At 40.6% G+C, this 20,998-nt stretch overlaps 1 protein-coding gene across 7 annotated transcripts in view; it reads left to right on the forward strand.

Moving 5' to 3' along the window:
• Positions 1–20,998, forward strand: part of NEK11 (NIMA related kinase 11) — a 79,949-nt gene that overhangs the window by 24,825 nt on the left and 34,126 nt on the right. For all 7 annotated transcript variants that reach the window (XM_053410643.1, XM_053410642.1, XM_053410641.1 and 4 more), the window contains exons 3-12: positions 7,317–7,482; positions 8,025–8,143; positions 10,114–10,178; positions 12,096–12,222; positions 13,341–13,490; positions 13,586–13,664; positions 14,633–14,718; positions 17,263–17,382; positions 19,852–19,945; positions 20,490–20,628. In XM_053410643.1, the coding sequence (XP_053266618.1) occupies positions 7,317–7,482; positions 8,025–8,143; positions 10,114–10,178; positions 12,096–12,222; positions 13,341–13,490; positions 13,586–13,664; positions 14,633–14,718; positions 17,263–17,382; positions 19,852–19,945; positions 20,490–20,628 (1,145 nt within the window). The remainder of the gene's footprint in view (positions 1–7,316; positions 7,483–8,024; positions 8,144–10,113; positions 10,179–12,095; positions 12,223–13,340; positions 13,491–13,585; positions 13,665–14,632; positions 14,719–17,262; positions 17,383–19,851; positions 19,946–20,489; positions 20,629–20,998) is intronic.

A 20,998-nucleotide genomic window follows, 5' to 3' on the forward strand; every position in this document is an offset into this window, starting at 1 on the left:
ACTGCAATGTGTGTTTGAATTCACTGCACCAGCTTACTGTTTTTTGCTGGCCAAGGGAATTTATCTTATCCGGCCCAACAGGGATAGGAGTTTTCTGCCTGTGTAATATGATGAAACCATAGCATGCATTCATCAAGGTTGCTTAATCAAGACAAAAATATTTGATTCCTACCCACCTCTCCCACATTAATCCCTCATAAATCTGTTTTCTTTTGAATGAAAAACTAGTCTTTCCCATAATAACCAGAATTCATCATTTATGTCACTGCTCCCTCCCACCCCCACCCCCGTTAATGCATCAGTCTTCTTTTAAATTTATAGCATATGCCCTCAGACATCCTCTGATGATTAATCTCCTTACCCAAGCAAGGCCAATTGCAATCCATTTTTAAATGGACTTTCTGTTCCTACATATTGATTGGCAATCATGTAGCAAATTTACATTTGACTTGGCAGTTAATTTATTATTTCCGCAACATTCTACACTCTGAATAATAGAAAACACTGCCAAATAATGTGTCAGCATTGCTGGCTCCCGCAGTATTAGCATAAGTCCTTGTCCGCTAATCTACCTTTGCAAAAGGCGGAAAACAGCAGACTTCTGGAAATCTTTAAAATTGGAGCTCTGCTCAGGTGGTCCCACTTAAGAGCCTCTATACCAGAATTTATGATTTTTTGTATCTCACAAGAGCATAGAATGAGAAGAAGAGCTCTGGAAAATCAAACAAAAAGCTAATCTAGTTCCCGTTCCCACAGTAGCCAAACAGATACAGCACATGAAAGCTGTACCCATCCCCTGCTGTTGTTCCCCAGTAGCTGGCATTCAGTGTAGTTTTGCTCATTTCTGATCCTGAAAGTAGCATATAACCATTACAACTCATAGCCACAGATAGCCATCATGAATTTGTCAAACCCCCCTTTAAAGCCACCTAAGTTAGTAGCCTTCACCACATCTTATAGAATCATAAAATTGTAGTGTTGGAAGGGACCCCAAGGGTCATCGGGTCCAATCTCTCGCAATGCGGGAATCTCAACTAAAGCATCCATGACAGATGGCCACCCAACCTCTGCTTAAAAACCTCCAAGGAAGGAGAGTCTGTAAATAAATTTCTGCAGTACTGAAGTACTTCCTTTCATCTGTCCCGAATCTCCAGTTTCACTGGATGTCATGAACTCAAGTTTTATTTTGACTAGAGCTGGAGAAAAACCTATTTACGTTTCTCCATGTCATTTGAAAGTTGAAACGTTTGATAATTCTCCACAGTGCCCTCCCCCATAAAATCTGCACCCTTCTCACACAGGGAAGATGCTTCAGTTCCCTGATAATCTTTGTTGGATTATTTCTTCATCAATTTATTTACTGGATCTGCCATTGCTTTGGTGCCCCTGGTTCCCACAGCCGAGATCTCTAGGTGGTTCAGCCTTGGCTAGATTTTGCTCATCCATCTTGTCTGAAAAGCATCCACTATGTACTTCAACATAGCTGACTTTCCTGGGGTACTTGTACTCTTCTGGAGAGTTACCTGTGCTTTCGGTTATGGGTCACAGTGCCTAACCAGGACTGCATGGTAAGGCATCCCAGGTTGCATCAATGACTTGTGCAGGGTCTACTGCTCTGAGCTTTAGGTTTGATGGCACACAAATAGGATCCATAGCAATCATAGAAAAATCCAAGATTAAAAAAAAGATGGCTTTACAGTAGATATGGTTCTCAGCACATTTCCTAAAAAAATTAATTCAAAAGTTAGAATACAGCTTTGCCCACTGCCATAATATCACAGAATGATTACTCCAATCCTCAATCCCACTTCACTGTCAATCCCACATCACATCAGGTTGACTAGACATTTTCTAGGAAGCTCTTTATTGAAGAAAGGGCTTAATACTTCTTGATAAGAATGGCTTGGGATCATTATTCTACAACAGCTCACCTAAGTTTGCTAAGGGCTGTAGTAGAAAAGATTCCCCAAGCAGTGTTTGCCAAGACACATTAAACATTTCTTTTGATAAAGAATTTCCTCCTCTTGTGGTTTGGGTACCTTATCTGCTTTATGTTTGGCGCCCTTGCTGTAAACTGGGATTGAATGTCAGCTTGCTTGCAGGATGGTTAAAAGGTTGGCTATACCTATATATCTGTTGCACGTGACAGAGTTTAAAGCCCTTCAGTTATTTTGCAACACATCGTAGGTAGCAGCAGTGCTCGCTGTTTTATTAAATAATACCCTTGTGTCTTTAAAAGAACTGTGTGTTCTACATTCATTTAAATAAAGCTTTCAAATGAACCAAGGCAGGAGTCCTGGGTGAGTCTGTGGATGGAAGACCCTCTAAGGAACCTCACTGGCAGAGTTTGCTGCAGATAGAACTTGGCAATGACTGTCTCTCCCTGGGATATTAGCATACGCTCCGCGCAGTCTTCTGAGCTTTGAGGCAGGGGCAGATGCAGTGTACTGCTTATATAGGCCAGATGCCATTTATCTTAAGGGAGCATTCTCTTGGAGCATTCTCAGCTTCCTTTTTGCCCTTCCTTTCCTATTAGTTTGATCTCTGATTTTTATTGCACCAACTGCCCATCACTTCTGGCTGCAGAGATGAGTTTGACAGTGATCGACAGCATTCTGTCCTTTTGTATTTCCACTGTTTCAGACAATTCCAGATCTCAAAGCAGAGCTGCATTACAAGATTTGTTTTTTATTTAGTCAAGCAAATAATAAATCAGTAGCATAACACCCCAAGAAAAAGAGAAAGGGTGTGTAGAATGCTTAGCCATGGCTATAGAATGCCTCTCACCCTCTGCAGTGTAGGAAAACTGTGCTGGTCCCTAGACCTCCTATACTGCAGTAGGAACAATCTTCACTTACTCAATAGAGTACAATAGCGCCCCCCCCCCAAAGAGGGGAGAAATCCACACTGCAGTAGCATAGTGTAGGCTGCGGGTGCCTGGGGCAGGGCAAGTGTTGCCACCATGCAAGGAAGCTGCCTCTGCAGCTTGTTCGTGTGCTAGAGCCCAGCAGAGGCACAGTGGTGCTGCTGCCACCTTTCCTCCTTTCTTGCCCCTGGGTCTGGCGCTGGGCCGTCATGCGAGGAACCCAGTTTCACCAAATGTATTTACAGGTACTCAGGTCTAATCTGCTCGTTCTCCCACACTACTTGTTGGTGCTTCATGGTTTTAGTCATGCTCATATTTGGAAGGCTATTGAAGGGTGTGTGCATACACACCACACACAGTCTTTTCTGAGAAGCAATTTGTTTCTTACTCCAAAATGCATTGAACATAGTATGTGCCAGCGTTTGTTGCTACCAAGTGCCCCAAAGTCCTAGTAGTTCAGCAAAATGATAGAAGATGTTTCAGAGGTGCTGAAGCTCCTTTTTTAAAAGATCTATGACAAGCCAAAGTCTCTGCAAATTCAAGCCCAAGTAAAGCCTGGTTGGCTGGCTTGGATTTCAGGTCTGGTGTCCATACTTTACAGTGTAGCGTATACATTGATCAGTCATCTTCTCCCTTGGCCAAAGATGGTTTTTGGACCTTAGCAGAATAATTAACTCCTTCACTATGAGGGATGGCACATCCTGTTTTGCTGCTTGAGGCAAAACAAGAAGTGCCACACTGCCCTGCGGCTGCCGCCAGTGCCACCATCCCTGCCACTTGCACCAGCCGCTCTGCCACCTCTGTCAGTGGCAGAGAAGCGGTGCTGACTTAGGGGTGAGATTCCCATTGATTTCAGGTGAGATCTCTTGTGTTCCATAAGATCTAACACGATTTCTCACACTTGAAAGCTGTTCTGTCCTTCCTATTCGTATTATCTGATGTTTTTTCCTGCTGCTGATATTTTGCAGATATAGTTACAAATTGTATTTTACTTCTGGGCTGAATGTATGCTTTCATTACTGCTGGCTTTATTAACGGATGGAGGACTTTGGTTATGTTTTTCTATTCTTGTGATTATTAAAAGGCAGCCTGTGAATGTTTTAAATAAATAAATGAAACCACTAATATTTAACTTCGTATGAAAAAACAGAGTTGAACTAGGTGCACTGTCAGTTGCAGAATTTACACAGTAGACATATGGTGCAATTCTTCTAATTTATTGTCACCGACATATGTGGTAGTGAACAACGTCTGCAGTTTTTAGCCACGTAACATTTACAGTTTTATTTCTGTAAACTAAAGCACCTCAGGGGGAAACAAAAGCACCTGGAGGGAAAATCCCAAGAAAAGGAACTGATTTTTACAAACTGGGCAGGTTTCTTTTTACCTTTTATTTGCCTTAGGCAACTGTCACACCTGCACCCTTTATTTAAAGCACTCTTATGTCACTTTAACACATAGGGAGAATCCTGGGAACTGTAGTTAAGGATGCTGGGAATTTTAGCTCAATGAGGTCAGCATCCTTAACAGACTACAGTTCCCAGGATTCTTCAGGGGAAGTGGTGTCAATTAAAGTAGTATAGGAGTGTTTTAAATGTATAGTGCAGATGTGACCAATGTTTACCAACTGAAGTAGTAAAAATTTTTTCCACACCATTTTCAAGCAATATGCCACACATATGGCTTTATTGAGGGGCACTCCATGATGCACTGAATTAGAAAAAAGACCCTCAACAACTGTCTTATGTCTTAGTTTCTGATTAGTGTAAACAGTAAAAATATTCTGTGTGGTTTTACAGGCAAAAAATGGTCCAGGGAACCAGATTAAAAAGTGTTCTCCTGAGACAATAGAAGTATTTGGGACATTCTACTGCTTCAAGACACAGCAGAAGTAAGCTACCCCATAAAACTGTCCCAGATTGCATGTATAAGTAACTACAATTCTGATACCATAACAATGTTTTTTCCAGTTGATGATAGTACAAGCTGTCAGTTTGGTATTGAAGTACCATTGTGGAGCAGAAAACTGGGCTAATTTATAAGTGTACAGACTCTTGATTTGCTATCCAGTGATAGAATTTTAATAAGATAAACATTTGTCATGTTGTTTGACAGGTGATGGCAGCATCCAAATCACTTGAGTGAATTAGGTGACAGGTTGTCCTGGTGCGTCAGGTTTTCATTGCTGTCTTTTGGTGCATAAAGATCTTGTATTAAGTGATATTTAAAGAAGACTCATTCTGTTTGACAGTTTAGTGACATGATCTGTGAGCAGGAATAAGAAATGTCATGGTGTCAAGTCAAAGATGAGAAGATTGCTGTAGATATTACCTATTTTAACATCACTGAGCAAGTCTGCAACGATGTAGACAAGCGAATTCCATGTTTTATTATAAGATTTCCAGAAGGGTTTTAGGCAAGTTGTATGCATAAAAAGAAAGAAAATGTATGCTCTGTTATTGGGTAACTGATGTGTGATGTTTGTAAGGAAATACCTTACAGGGATTTATGACAATTCATTTTTTCAAAACAAATAATTTGTGCTTCCTTTATTATTATTTCTATTGCTGTGATTGTATAACTGAGTGGTGTTTAAAATATGAAATGATCTCATCATACAACTTGAGCTGAAATTTACCTTTTGATTGATTTAAAATATTGAAAATACATTGCTTTACTCTTCTAAAACCCTAGTACAGTATAATATTTCATACATAAACTCATCAGACTATGATATAAAGCAGCATTATCCTTTATGTTATGATTACTTGCCTGATTAAAATACATAGGGAAATTGTAGTTTGCAGTTCTTTTGCTAAACTTCTACTTAGCAGAAATTTTGGTTGGCTCTTTATCTGCGCTTTCATTAAATAACGATAACAAACCATTAATAATGTTTGCACAGGAAAAATATATATTTATTTCTGGGTTGGGTTCTTAAAAAAATCATGTTTGCTTTATTCAAGAGAAACATAGTAAATGTTTCTGATTATCTGTTACAGAACTCACATTAAGCTGTGCATTTGCAAGTACAATGAGCACTTTTCAATAAAACGTTTACTAGCTTGGCAACCTTTTCTATTTTGAAGATACATTTTGTTTCCGTTTTTAGCAAATTGCCATTCTGGGAGCCTTAAGTAAATAAATAAGCAGCTCTTCATCCTCTTGGTTTACTGCTTTTCTTTTTGATGTAACGAAGCAAAATAATTTGTCATTTCCTCAATACTCTCCAAACTAATTCCTAGAACCTGTTAATAAACATAAATCCCTTCCCCACCCTCCAAGCATGCAGTATGTCTACTATCTTCCCACATCTCAAGCATTTGTTACCTACAACGGGATATATATGTTTCAGCCTTTTTGGAGTAAAGTACCATCTGGGACGCGGGTAGCGCTGTGGGTTAAATCACAGAGCCTAGGACTTGCCGATCAGAAGGTCGGTGGTTTGAATCCCCGCGACAGGGTGAGCTCCCGTTGTTCAGTCCCTGCTCCTTCTAACCTAGCAGTTTGAAAGCACGTCAAAGTGCAAGTAGATAAATAGGTACCGCTCTGGCGGGAAGGTAAATGGCGTTTCCGTGCGCTGCTCTGGTTCGCCAGAAGCGGCTTAGTCATGCTGGCCACATGACCCGGAAGCTGTACACCAGCTCCCTCGGTCAATAGATGAGTGCCGCAACCCCAGAGTCGGTCACGACTGGACCTAATGGTCAGGGGTCCCTTTACCTTTACCATCTGAACAAATTTTTTAAAAAGCTTTACTTTTAAAGATTAAGGCATATAATTCCTGAAAGAGCTACTTGCCATTTGCAGCGCTACTTCTTTCCACAAATTCTTCTAAGTCTATATTTCCATCTGCCTTGATAAGAATTCTGCTGCACAGTTAATCTCCTTAGCATATTACAAGTTCTCTCCAGTAAGCATTTATTCTCACTGCTCAGAATTAGCAACTTAAACTTTGATTGAGTCCTTAAAAATCCGGTTTTTCTTGTTAATGAATTTATTTCATGTATGGAGAATAATAACAATTGCTGGTTTTACTGCCATGATGGGGGGTGGGGAATCATATAATTTTCACAATCCTTCACAAAACTCAGTGTAGACAATTTTAAGCTGGATGAGCCAATGATCTGACTCATCATAAGGCAGCTTCCTGTGTTTCTGAAGTCAGAAACTGACAAAAGTGATAAAACTGATAGGACCTTCAAACCATAAACTTTAAATTAAACGCACAAGACCCCAGAAAGGGCTTGATAGTACATTGCCTGTTCAGACAGGTATTCTGTTGTTTAAGAAATTATCGCAATTCAAAGCATGGAAGAAAGGTATTGTAGAGAATCTGACATCAAGGGTATCCTCTATAAAAAGCACATGAACGAAAAATAGCAATCCCAGAGAAAAGGGCTAGTGTGAAAGCAATCCACATTATGTTTTCCTTCTCTTTTTCTATCAACAGGAAAGTTTTGAAAGAGATCTCCGTGGGAGACATCAAGCCTAATGAAACCGTTGAGGCAAATCTAGAAGCGCAATTGCTGTCCAGGCTAGACCACCCAGCCATTGTCAAATTTTATACCAGCTTTGTAGAAGGAGAGAGTTTTTGCATCATCACTGAATACTGTGAGGTGGGACTTCATTTACTTCTGCCGAATGTATATTCCTAAAAAGTGGATGGGGAAATGTGTGTAATATTGCATAGAAATCATTTGGTGGTGGGTTTTTACATGTTGTAGCTTTCATGATGGTCTTCTGCACACCAGGATAGTGCCATCTCTATCATGGATATGCTGGTTACCTGCAAAAACCCACAGGTTAGGAAGCAAGGGTTCACAAGACAATCATTATTGGCTTGGCATAAGAACCTTGGCAACTTCATAATAATTAGCACCACAAATCTTGTGGTTATTAGTTTAGTTTAGTTTGGTTTGGTTTTTTGGCCTTAGACTTAAAAGGAAAGCTTTCATGATAATATTTTGATTTGCATAGAACATCTGTGTTACTAAAACTATTACAGAAACATGTACTAACCACAGCTTCAGCCCTGAAGCATTTTTCATCAAACTGGAGGGATCTTAGCTCTGTTCAGGTTGATAGCAGTTCCCACCCATTAATTTTAATGTAGTTGCAATTTAATGTTTCTGATTGTAAATTTGCTCCTGCATTTCAGGGTCGAGACCTCGACTTTAACATTCAGAAGTACAAAGAAGCTGGCAAAGTATTTCCTGAAAGCCAGATAGTAGAATGGTTTATACAGTTGTTACTTGGAGTCAACTACATGCATGAAAGGTACAGTCATTTGCTTTGAAATGGTTATAAACGAGCACATTTTGCACCTCTTGCTTGCTAATATTAAAGTGAAAATTAAAACTTGCTGACTAGCCTTTACTTACCTTTGATATAAAATTCTCTTCCGCCTCCTGGAATAGGGCTATTAATGTGTGATGGATGGGAGTATATTTTTCAAGTTTTGACTTTTAAGTTCCACACAGAGTAGTATAGTACTGTTCCCAGAATTCTCAACACCATCATCATTCTTGCAAAACAGGGCAAGAAAATATTTAAATCTCCATGGGTTATTTTAAAAGATACTTTTGATCATATGAACCACTAAATTTTCTAAAAATGATTGTTTAATTCTTTAGTGACCGAAGCAATGAATTTTTAAACACCTTTTGATGGTTTCAAGGTGACCACTATTTAATAGTACTATCCCGGTCACATGCTGCCAACTCAACAATTTTATTTTTCCATATTCATTTTTTTATTGCATCATCCATTTTTAATTGCGAGCATCTTTAATAATTAATATGTACATTTCAGGTCTTGGATTTCTTGGTGCACACTGTTATCAGAGAAAGCATAGGAATGCTATTATATGTGCAACTCAAGGTGCTAGCATTGACTATGAGCCCTAAATGGCTTGGGCCATATTTGCAGCCATTCAGTGAGCCAAATAAAAAGAGGGTATACTGCTGAAGAGCAGATGGGCAATTTTAAAATCTGAATTATTCACACACACACACACACACACAGAGAGAGAGAGAGAGAGAGAGAGAGAGAAGTTCCCAGAGCAACAAAGATTCAGGAATATCATGTTCTTCTGGGGTTTAGGATCTGCTGTGAAAGTAGTAAATATCACAGCCTCTTACAGTGTCCATTGTTTCTGTGTCTCCTCTGGGCCCTGATTATTCTTTCTGACAGTGCTCCATTGCTAAATCAGAAATTGGAACCCTATCAGACACACACACACACACACACACACACACACACACACACACACACAACTTTTCAGACTTGTGTTCCGTCTGCTTGTCTCCACTACATGTTGTGATATAGCAAACTCCAATCTCTATTAACTAGGGCTCACAAAGCTATTGCATTTGTGGGTTGTCCTGTTAATTTCAGTGGAAACAGATCCGTAATGGCAAAGGGCTGCATTTTTATCTGCTGCTCCATTGTGATTAATCCCTGTATGAAATTGGTAGATTATGGTGATTGGCAGCAAAGAAGATACTACTGCACATGTTAAATGTGTATATATATCCTTTCATTCACCGTTTTCACAGGAGCAGTCTTTCTTTTCAAACTATGATTAAAATGCAGTTTCCGGTTGATTTTGTATGGAATACGCTTGGTATTTATTACCCCTGCTATGCAAAAATCTCCAAATGAATCCAAACTTCAATGTCTAAAATCCCTGGTAGAGGACAAGGATCCTGAGATCATGTTAAGGGTAGCCAAATTCTGTGCGATTGCCATAAAACCTAGGGAACAAGCTGTGCTATCATAATGATTAAGGCCTTAAATGATAATTTTAGGTTATATTTTGGTGACTAAGTTTTAATTTATATATTTTTAAACTGTTGCTATATCTGTATTGTCCCTGTTATACTTAATTGAAAATTCAAATGTATCCCTATCTTGTTTTATGACTTCCTTGATATTGTGTGTGGGCTGGAACTGGTCTGTGACCGAAATAATAAATTCATTCATTCATTCATTCATTCATGTTAGACACACTTTCTTGTAGGGGTTTCTGGTGGCCAATATTTGGAAGTAAATTTGACATGCTGCTCAGTCCTATACATGTTTGCTTAGAAGTATGTCTAGTGATAGTAAATGTGTTCAGTGTCATTTGCACTTCAAAGTTAGGTGATTAGGAGCAAGGAGTACATTTCACATAGTCTAAAAGACTGTAAGATGTGCTATTAACTTTTTCATCCTACTGAAATAGTTTCATTTCTCTTCATATTCAGGCGAATACTTCACAGAGATTTGAAAGCGAAGAATATTTTTTTGAAAAACAACCTTCTTAAAATTGGTAAGATGTTTTTCAATGTGATTTTATTATTTTGTAACATTTCTGCTTAAACAAGGTCATGGAATGATGCTGCATTGAGGGTGCTCCAGGACATTGTAGGAAACTTAAAGAGAGACTCCAAGCTGTCCTAGCACTCAGTAGAACACCAGCAAAAATGGGCCCAGGGCAGATGTCAGATGGGACCCCAGCCAATAGCCAAGGTTGTTGGGTGCAGGGAGTGCAGAACCTGCCCCTGTCTTCCAAAGCATTTCTCCTGGCCAAGTACACCTGGTATGAGAGCTTCACTGATGAGAAAAGCATATTGGGACAGGGAGCGGGTTCCTCCCACCTTATCTATACCCCTCTTTCCATTTTAAAAATGGTACTTTTCTGTTGCAGTCCATCTTTTTCTGTTGTAGCCCATATTTTTTAAAATGATAAATATATCACATAATGCTATTCAGAAGTTTCTGAAAGCTTATCTTTGTCTGGTTATATCTGTACAATGCCTGTGTGTAACAGAGCATTGCACATGAATGCTAATGCAGATGTTGGATGCATTGAGAGATCAGTGGAGGGGTGCAGCCTTATTGCTCCTCATACAGGCCAGTGAAACCTCTGCCCCATTAAATAAGTTTCATGTGGTTTGTCTGTGTGCCATGGAAATGATTTCTGGCTGCATGAAATTTTGTACTGTATAGTTGAATCCAGTGTGCATTCCACAGTTACTTCTCATAGGTTCAATTTGCACATAACGCTAAGCCAAAATATGGCTTAGTGCAAATTTGCAGGCTCCTGGAAATGAGATCACAGCTCTTTTGCTCCTCTTCCTGTCCTCTTCCTGCTGGGTTGCTGTGAGCTAAGCCATGGTTTGGCTTAGCATGTTGTCCAAATCCAGGCTTGTGGGTTATCTCACTCCAGACAAACCATGAATGTTAAACCATAGAATAAACCTTGGTTATAGCTCATGGTTTAGAGCAGACTTCCTCAAACTCAGCCCTCCAGATGTTTTGAGACTATAATTCCCATCATCCCTGACTACTGGTCCTGCTAGCTAGGGTTCATGGGAGTTGTAGGCCAAAAACACCTGGAGGGCTGAGTTTGAGGAAGCCTAGTTTAGAGTGAAACAAACTGCAAGATCAGATTTGGTCAACATGCTAAACCAGACCATGGCTTAGCTCACAGCAGCACAGCAGCAGCAGGGCCGGAGGAAGAGCAAAGCAGCCATGATCTCTCTGGGAGCCTGCACATTTGTGCATCTGCACTAAGCCATGGTTTATGTGAACTGGGTCGCACTGTGCATGTGTAGTGCTTGGAACTATTCAGGTGCATGTAATCATGTGACAACCATCAACAGCAAATGTGAATACTTACTTTTTTACAATTTGCTTATACATATTTCTTTATTTCTAAGGTGCATAGTGTCCACTATGCTAGCATAACAGAAAAATTAACCCTAGATAATCACTGCCACTCAGCAGCCAAAATCATCCAAATTGGCAGTTCTCTGAATTTTGCAATGCAGTTCTCTAGCCAAGTAATGTGTATGGAAAGGAATATGCTGGGATAAAGTGGCATAAAGCATATATTACTGAAAATAATATACAGTAATACATTATATTAGGGAAATTGCTTTGGAAAATGTACTATATTTAGAAAAAAAATTGCACTAAAATGCTGATTGCTTTTTATGAAGACTTCATTGTAAAAATAAATAAATTGCAAACTGATGTGGAAGTGTGCAGGACTGAACTTAAGGCTGGTAACATGAGAGTTAGAGAGAAACCAAAAGTGAGAAGATATGCCCATGCCTATGAACTCTCTGAGCTGCATATTTAATTAAAATAGATATAAAATAGCACAGGCTAGAATATGTCATTTAGCTCCCCCCCCCCTTTTTTCCCCTTCAAGTAACTATATTTCAAAATATTTTTCAAGGGGACTTTGGTGTTTCTCGTCTCTTGATGGGATCCTGTGATTTAGCAACTACTTTTACTGGGACGCCTTTCTACATGAGTCCCGAGGCCCTGCAACACCAGGGTTATGACACAAAATCAGATATCTGGTAAGCAGGCAGCGTTCTGTTTCACGTGAATCTTTCATTTAATCGTAACGATCATGCTGGAGACAGCACTGGCTTCTAGGTTACTTTGTGCTTAGGTTGTGTGCTTATCTCTCCTTTCTCCGAAGAAATGAAATTATTTGAACAAATATGCTTCCATGTTGCTGAAATGTATCTATTGCAAAAATAAAGGTATTCAAGGACATGTCCGCTTATCCTTTGAGTGCAGCTGTGTTGCGGGCTGGCAATGCCTCCTGGCACCCTCACCCAACAGGGCCCTGGTGCCAAGGACTGCCCAGCTGGTGAGGGCAGCTTCAAGTTCATCTCACCGGCTGGCATTTCGGATTCAAGCCTGCCTTCAAATTGGCCTGGGGGCAGGCCTGACAGGGCAGGTAGACTTCCTTTAGGTCCACTCCTAGGGGATTTAAAGCAGCCCTGCCACAGCCCCAGCACCTGGTTTTTCATCGGATCCTCACTTCCTGGGGGTTTGATAATTTGAACTATTATTTTCTAACAGTTTTTTTTAAAAACTTCTTGCAAAAATAAAAAAAATCAGCCTCATAATATTTCATATGTACTTACATGTTCTCTCCTTCCCTCATCCCTTCACTTGGTAGGTTTCAGAGCTTATATCCTGTAAAATCAGTTTCCCGCAGTTGGTTTCACATACCCTATTAGTTTTATTTTTATATTCATTCTTCCTCTTATTGTTCTTATTTTAAGAAAACTTTTTTTTAAACAGGGGCAAAAACTGGGAGGTACCCAAATGGTTCTGTCTTCAGCCTGCTTTGCCTACACATTTGCAAGCAGTCTCTCCACCCACGCTCCCAAGATTAATCCTGCAGGGAAGTGCAACTTGAATATGGTCATGGCAAGGCAACACTTACTTTTTATGACCTTCTGTTCTTTTATATCACTTACATTATACGTTATGAACCCTGTGGAAATGGAAGAACAGGCTTTTCACTGAGATTAAAGTGTGTTTCATTTTCAATAGAAAGGGGCTCATAGTTTTGTATGACCAGGATTAAAGTGCAGCAATATTGCAAGCAGTCACCAGATGCTGAATTTAGAATTTTCTTGTCCTTGATTTGCTTTCATTTCATTTATTTTCCTTTCAGGTCCCTAGGATGCATTTTGTATGAGATGTGCTGTTTGGATCATGCATTTACTGGTCACAATTTTTTGTCCATTGTTTTAAAAATTGTGGAAGGTGAAGCACCATCTCTGCCAGCCATCTATCCAAGGGAACTTAAGACCTTGCTGCACAGGTGGGTTTTTTGTTTTTGTTTCAAGCTGGTTTCACCCACAGCGGTTTTATAGTTTGCATGAGAACAGATTTCATTTCGTATCATTAATATTTCAGCATGCTGAGCAAGGATCCTTCACAGAGGCCATCCGCTGCAGAGATTTTAAGGATTCCATACGTTCGTGATCAATTACAGGTATTTGAAATGAAATGACAGTAGACTTAATAGTTGAGATTGTCACCCACATTGAAAAGAATGAGCTGTATTAAAGACCAAATAAACAGTAACAAGCCTACTTCCACAGATGTACCACTGAAATATGGGACTTAAATCTAAGTCATTCTGTATAAGATACTGAACAGAGCATTCTGTGTTCAAATGGGGAAGGATATATATTTCATTTCATGTTGTTAGAGTCGGCATAACAGGTGGTGGTGCCCACTATTACTCAGAGTAGACTCACTATTCGACAGTGGAACAGTCTCCCTGAGGAGGTTGTGGACTCTCCTTCCTTGGAGGCTTTTATGCAGAGGTTGGATGGCCATCTGCCATGGATGCTTTAACTGAGATTACTGCATTGCAGGGGCTGGACTAGACAACTCTCACGGTCATTTCCAACTCTATGATTCTATGACTTTGATAGAAACTGCATTCAACTTACTTAGTCTGGGTATAACCCAATATTTTTTTCCTGCTGGTGCAGGCACTTCAAAAACCAAAGGAGCCAAAATGGTATGCTTTCCATTTGCCTTTATCTTTGTCTTGTAGAAGGAAAGGGGTCAGGATGATTTGTAACCAAGTTTAATTTTGGTACACTGTACCTCTGATAGACTGAGGCTGAATCTACACACATATATAAAATGCTGGGGAAACACTTTTTTTAAAAAAAGTTTTTAAAAATATGTTGAGTTTGCCATAGCTCACCATTGCCATCTGATTCACATTTGCGTATTGCACTTTACAACACACTTAAAACGTTTTATTTGCAGCTGTACAGCTGAGTCCTGAGACTCCATAAATGGATGCCTAAATTGGTCAATCTGGCTGAAGCAGCCTGATAAAATGGAACACACTGTGCGCGTTTTGTAAAAGTAGCAAAAAGGCACTGCACACTTCACGGTAATAAATGGTTGCAATTATGGCTGCTTTGTTGTCTCTTGTAGAACATGAAGTGTAAATTCACAAATATGACTCTGAAGGACCCAGCGCTTAATTCTCAGGAAGAAGCCGCTCATATCATTAATGTTGTGTGAGTATGGAATTATTTTGGGGGAACAACAGGAGTAGCTAACATGGTGCCCTCCAGATCTTGTGAACCACAACTCCCAGGCAATGCTGACTGGCAATGCTGATGGGGGTTGTAATCTGAAGGGTAGTAGTGTGCTGGCTATGTAAGAGGAGCAAAAAATAGATGAGTTATTCAATCTTACACTCACTTACACCTACCTAGGAACAATCAACACTGAACTCAGTGGGGCTTACTTCTGGGTAGATTTGGATATGGTTGTGATGTCAATTGCTAACAGTGCACTGGTTATTTGGAGAAAAGAATTGTGCACATTTTTTTTAGGTAACCATTTGTATTCCAAGTGCCCAAACCTTATGAAAATGTAAACTTGTTACTAATTTAAAAGGGTTGTCTACTTTTGCCTTGCAGTAAACCGGGCTATAGATTAGACTGAAAAATGAAATAGATTCAACACAAATTCAACATGTGTCTGTGTATATACACACACACACACACACACACACTTTCCCCATCAAAGTTCTTCTCAAAATCCTGCAGGCATTAACAGCACCATTTATTGTGCTGGTGTGTAAGATGCTGATTTCCAATTACTGTAGAAAGGATAATTGTGTGTATTATTTTCAACCAATGTAAATAGCATACTCTGTTTTACATAATTCGTGTATTAAGCTGATTTAATAGGAACAATAGCAGAACACAATGGTATAATGATGAATAGAAATTTCAAAGCTGGTAATTAAATTCTTACCCCTTTTGGTTTCTATTGGATCTACTTCCCTTCTTTCCCTGTGGTTACTGCTGCTCTATTACATTAATCAACTGCTGTTACATTCACTGCTGGGGAAATTACTTTCTTTGCTGTTCTCTTGTCTGCCATAATCAATGTTTATTATACTTAGATAGTGCATTTCTGTATGTTTCTTTGAGATGGGTAAAGTCAACAAAGACGGAAAGCATTGTTCAGCTTAGAAATCTTGATTTTTATATCTCACTAAAGTGCAAGGAGGTCTATGTCATCTTAACATAGTGTCAGTTTACTTTCTAATACAGGCAGAAGGGCCTCAGATAATGATTGCAGGGTCCAGGTCGGCTCATATGGGGAGGCAGTCCTTGAGGTATTGCGGTCCTGAGCTGTTTAAGCTTTGAATTGGACACGGGAACTAATTGGCAGCCAGTACGTTCGGGCCAGGATTGGTATAACATGCTTAAACCATCTTGCCCCAATGAGCAACCTGGCTGCTGAATTCTACACCAGCTGAAGTTTCTGAACTGCCTTCAGATATAGCCCCACATCTAATGTGTTGCACTAATCTAACCTACAGCTTACCATAGCATAGACCACAGAAATTGGGTTATGCCTGGACAAATATGGGCACAACTGGGCCCCAAGCCCAGTTGATGGAAGACAATCCATTCTCCCAAGGCTTCCCCCCTGTACTCAGAAGGGTTGATACATAATTTGTGGCATTCAGCAGAGATGGAGTGCTCTCAGACAGGATGCAATTGGAAGCTTTTGTAGAACTAGGACCTTTTAGAAGGGCTGGCTTTTTACCATAAAGGGTTTTAATTAAAATAGATTATATCTATCTGCTCCAGTTTCAGCTCATTCTCATTAAGGAGGGCTGTTTACTAATGCCCTTATTGTACGTTTGAAAATAATTAATGAAATACTGCAGTTTGAGCTTCACAGTCATTGGCAAGCTAGTACCCTGGTACACGGGATAATGAGGTCAGCTGAGACAGTGTGATCACGAATACGCCTTTTCATTTTTGATTCTATTATTAAAACACAAGGAGTATTCCTTTGTTCTTTTTCAAGGAAATAATGAATATTACTCATGTCCAATGAAGTGAGTTCAAAGGTCTAAGTTTACATAATTTAATTATAAAATGAGTGTGGTATTGAAATTAATGCAGTTAGAGCTTTCTCGTGCTAATGTTCTGTGTATCTTAATTGCATTTTTCCAACTCTTGAGAGCGCAGTACTGAAACCTATCATTGACAGAATAGAGCAGAAACAAATCTATGCACAATAGAAATATGGCACCATTCAGAATTTTATTTTATTTTTATTTCAAACTTCAAAAGTACTTATTTTGAAATGAGACTTTTGGAAATATATATATGTTAAATCTTGTCCATTAATCTTATGAGAGTGGTTAGATTCAGATAAAGTTAGGGAGCATCCCAATTCCTTGCGGGGACCAGAAGAGCTTAATAGAGGAGTGCAGTATTCCTCTACTTGTATTGGCTGCAATGGAAGGTTGGCATAACCCACTGTTGGTAGCTACACCAGTTTAGGATTCAGCAGGTCCTTGGCCAGCCCAGCTTCACCCCACAACTTCTTCCTGACCCTGTGTCAGCTTGGTCAGTTTTTGTTCCTGGAATGGGGGAAAGAATTGTCATCTTGTTTTTTTCATTATGCATCAAAATGTCTTGGGGCTGGTCCTGTTTTCGGCTTTTCGAGCCCAGGACTATTCATTTGAATTTTTGAAAGCAAATGTCCACACACATTTGTTTCAGTTCTAACCCTTCTCCCTTCAGGCAGAAAAAAGTACACCTACAAACTCTAAGGGCCCTCTCGGAAGTGCAGAAAATGACACCGCGTGAACGAATGAGACTGCGAAAGCTGAGCATTGCGGACGAGACAGCGCAGAAACTAAAGTAAGAAGCACAGTGTTATGTTAGCCTCCAAAAGGAGATCCTTCAGTGTCTCAATTTGTTTGGGAAGCATTTAGTTTGTTTCCAGAAAGGTTCTGTGGTCTACTATCCACAATCTTCATGTCAGCCTCCTAAATGCCCCCCCCAAACTGGAGATTTGGACATTCCTTGATGTACAGGAAGAGATGCAACTGCTTTATCCAACACTATGTTACACACCACCCCAAATTCTGAGTGTTGTGAGATTCCAGGGGGTCCAGGCACTACCTAGGGTCTGTGGGTCATTTGGAAATGAGGCACAGCGGAGATTGTGGTATCTTTATTATATATGGTTTACATGGGGAGGGAGTTTAGAGCAGGCATAGGCAAACTCCGGGCCTCCAGATGTTTGGGACTACAATTCTCATCATCCCTGACCACTTGTCCTGTTAGCTAGGGATGATGGGAATTGTAGTCCCAAACATCTGGAAGGCCGGTGTTTGCCTATGCCTGGTTTAGAGCAAGAGGGCCTCCTGTTTCTCCTATACAGGAGATACAGGAGTCCTGCATCCCAAATAGCAAAAAGCCATGCTCTCTGCCCGTTTTACAGTCTGTCAGTCCACATGGTGCTCTGACCCCACTTTCTGTGCAGCTTGTGAACTACAAACTTACCTTCCTGCTCTCAAACATCATGCCAGACTGAAATCCTAAACCTTTTTCAAACCCTTTTGTCTCTGCCCACTAACACACACTTGGAGGAGGGGGCTCCCCTCCCCTTGCTGTGTAGCATTGAATTTTGTTATCTACCGTATTTTTCGCTCTATAGGACACACTTTTCCCCCTTCAAAAATGAAGGGGAAATGTGTGTGTGTCCTATGGAGCAAAGAAGCCATAGCCCCGCGACCCTCTCCCGGCTGGAGAGGTGACGCGCGGCTATGACAGGAGCCTCTATAGCCGTGCGTCACCTCTCCAACCGGGAGAGCGCGCGCGGGGCTAAAGAAGCAGGAGCCTCTCCGCTGCGCGCCTTTCCGCTTCTCCCCAACCTGCTTTTTGGGGCTGGTGGTGAGCTTCCCCCCGCCAGCCCCAAGGAGCAGGTCGAAAGGAACCTGAAGCCTGGAGAGGAGAGGGGTCGCTGCGCACCCACCCCTCTCCAGGCTTCCGAGGTAGCTGCCTGAAGGCGACTGAACGCACCTTAAACGGCACCTTGTTTTAGAGGGGGAAAACAAAAGGGGGAAATTCTCCCCCTCTCTGTGCAATGCCTCCTGCCGCTTCGCTGAAGGGGCGCTGGGCAGAGAGGTGGAGAATTTTTTTTTCTTGTTCTCCCCCCTCTAAAACAAGGTGCGTCCTATTGTCCGGTGCGTCCTATGGTGCGAAAAATACGGTATTTTCATGTTCCTCCAATGTCCCTGCACTCAGCTAGCTATATACCAGGTTGGCCAGGCTTGTTAATATAAGCTGAATCCAGCAGGGTTTGGCACAGTTTAATCAAACCTTGATTAATTCTAACTTTTACTAAATCCAAGACGATCTGGCACGCAGGAATTTAGGGGATCCTTGCTCCCCCCCCAAACTATAACAGCTATTTGTGGAGGAGAAACAGCAGTCTCCAAACTCCTTGTCATTTTCCCCCTTAATCTATTTCTTAAGGTATCTGTGGTTCTTCTGATCACTCCGACATACTGCCCACAGTTACTGGAGGGACATTTGCTTGCTCCCAGAACAATTTTGTCCTCCCTGTTCTTCGACAGTTGTTGCGACTTCATTCTCTGTGCTTGTCTGTATAAAAGTTTCTCATGTATTTGGAAGTGTTGATGACACAGATACAGATACCTAAATATCATACCCTCCAACATTTCTCCAATGAAAATAGGGATGTCCTAAGGAAAAGCAGGACATTCCGGGATCAAATCAGAAACCAGGATGGCTTCTGTAAATCCTGAACTGTCCCTGGAAAATAGAGATACTTGGAGGGTCTGAAATATATCAGGGTGCCGGGTCTGCCATGGTATGAAAATAGAACGAATAGAATTACTGCTCACTTTACTACTCTCTTTTATTTATATTAGTGTTCTTTTAGAGCAGTCTTCCCCAACCGGGGGTTCTCAGTTGCTATTGGACTACTATTTCCATTGTTCTCAGCCATCATGGCCACTGATGAGGAATGATGGGAGTTGCAGTCTAGCAGCATCTGAGGATCAAGGTGGAGGAAGGCTGCATTAGAGCTAGATTTACCTTGGGTTTGATCCTAAGAACCCCTCGCAGAAGGAAGTCAGTGGAAGGTGACTTTCCTGTCTTGTCACCCCTTAAAGTTGCAAGATGTCTGCCCAGTTTGAGGAGCTTCTTTCCTCTGCAGGTATGAAGCATTAATATTCATTTCTCATACCAGTTGTAATCCTTTTGCTTGAAGGAATCACGCTGAAGGAAGTCGCTAGAAAGTTCTTAGCTCAGTTACCATTTGTGATGTAGAATTACCGGTATTGTCATTCCTTTCAGGCAGTTGGCTGAAGAAAAATATCAAGAGAATCTCAAGAGAATGCAGGAGCTTAGATCCCATAACTTCCACCGTGTGAATATAGATGTGCTTCATGTAAGTTTCTAGCCTTTGCTTAGATTTTCTAAAACCCAGACATCAACTTCTACAGTGTTTTCTCCCCCTGTCTTCTCTACTTATCCTTAGCTCTTTATGAATAGGGCTTTTTTTCAGCTGGAACTCACCAGAATTCAGTTCTAGGAGCTCCGAGGTGGGTGCCATTGCCATTCTAAGAAAACAAGGGAGGTGTTCATGGCGAGTTCTGGCATCTCTTTTTCTAGAAAAATAGCAATGTCTTTGACTCACAAAAAGTCAATAGAGGCTGGATATTGAAATAAGATTCCAATTAATGCAGCCCCCATACTTAAAACTATCTCAAACTGGTGAAAATGTGCAACTTCAATTGATAGTGCTGCAAAATATATATACAGAAAGCTGGCACTAACCCCAGCCTGCTGCCAGTACCAGTACCCTGTTCACACACATGCATATATAATAATAATAATTACCAAAAAAATTCTTATGAGAATTCCAGCTGTTACTCCATTCAGAATATGTTTCATTGTGACCACTTATGATTTACTGTCTCATTTCAAATAAGGAACCTGATGAACAGACAGCAGAGCATCTGATTAAATCTCAGCCAGTCACTACGTTGAACTATCTGTCCATAGGATGTGAGGATCAAAGTGACAGTGATGCAACAGGCAGACTCTGTATGTCTGATCCTGTGGAGCGCGGTAAGAGATTGATATTATATTCTGTGTTAATTCCTCATCTAGTTAAAGCTAAATGAGACATAAGATGTTTCGGTCGGGGGTGGGGAGTCTGTTTAGTCTTTTAAAAAGGTTGGAAAATCAAAACTTGATTTTAAAGTGATCACAAACTGTATGCATTTTCTCTGTATGTTACCTTTGCACCCTCCATTTAAGAGAGTCCATAAGAGATCAATATGACAGAAACTGCAACTGTTCAGAGGAGACAGCCTAGGAAAATTGACCAGTGCTTTAAGTATCTAATGCTTATATTGCCAGAAATTCTTTGGTTTGGGCCAAACTGTAAAGCATAGGAGAAGTTTTGCATGACTTCATCAAGGTTATGGCATGTTCC

This window comes from Podarcis raffonei, chromosome 12 (genome assembly GCF_027172205.1).
Source record: "Podarcis raffonei isolate rPodRaf1 chromosome 12, rPodRaf1.pri, whole genome shotgun sequence".
Taxonomy (NCBI): domain Eukaryota; kingdom Metazoa; phylum Chordata; class Lepidosauria; order Squamata; family Lacertidae; genus Podarcis; species Podarcis raffonei.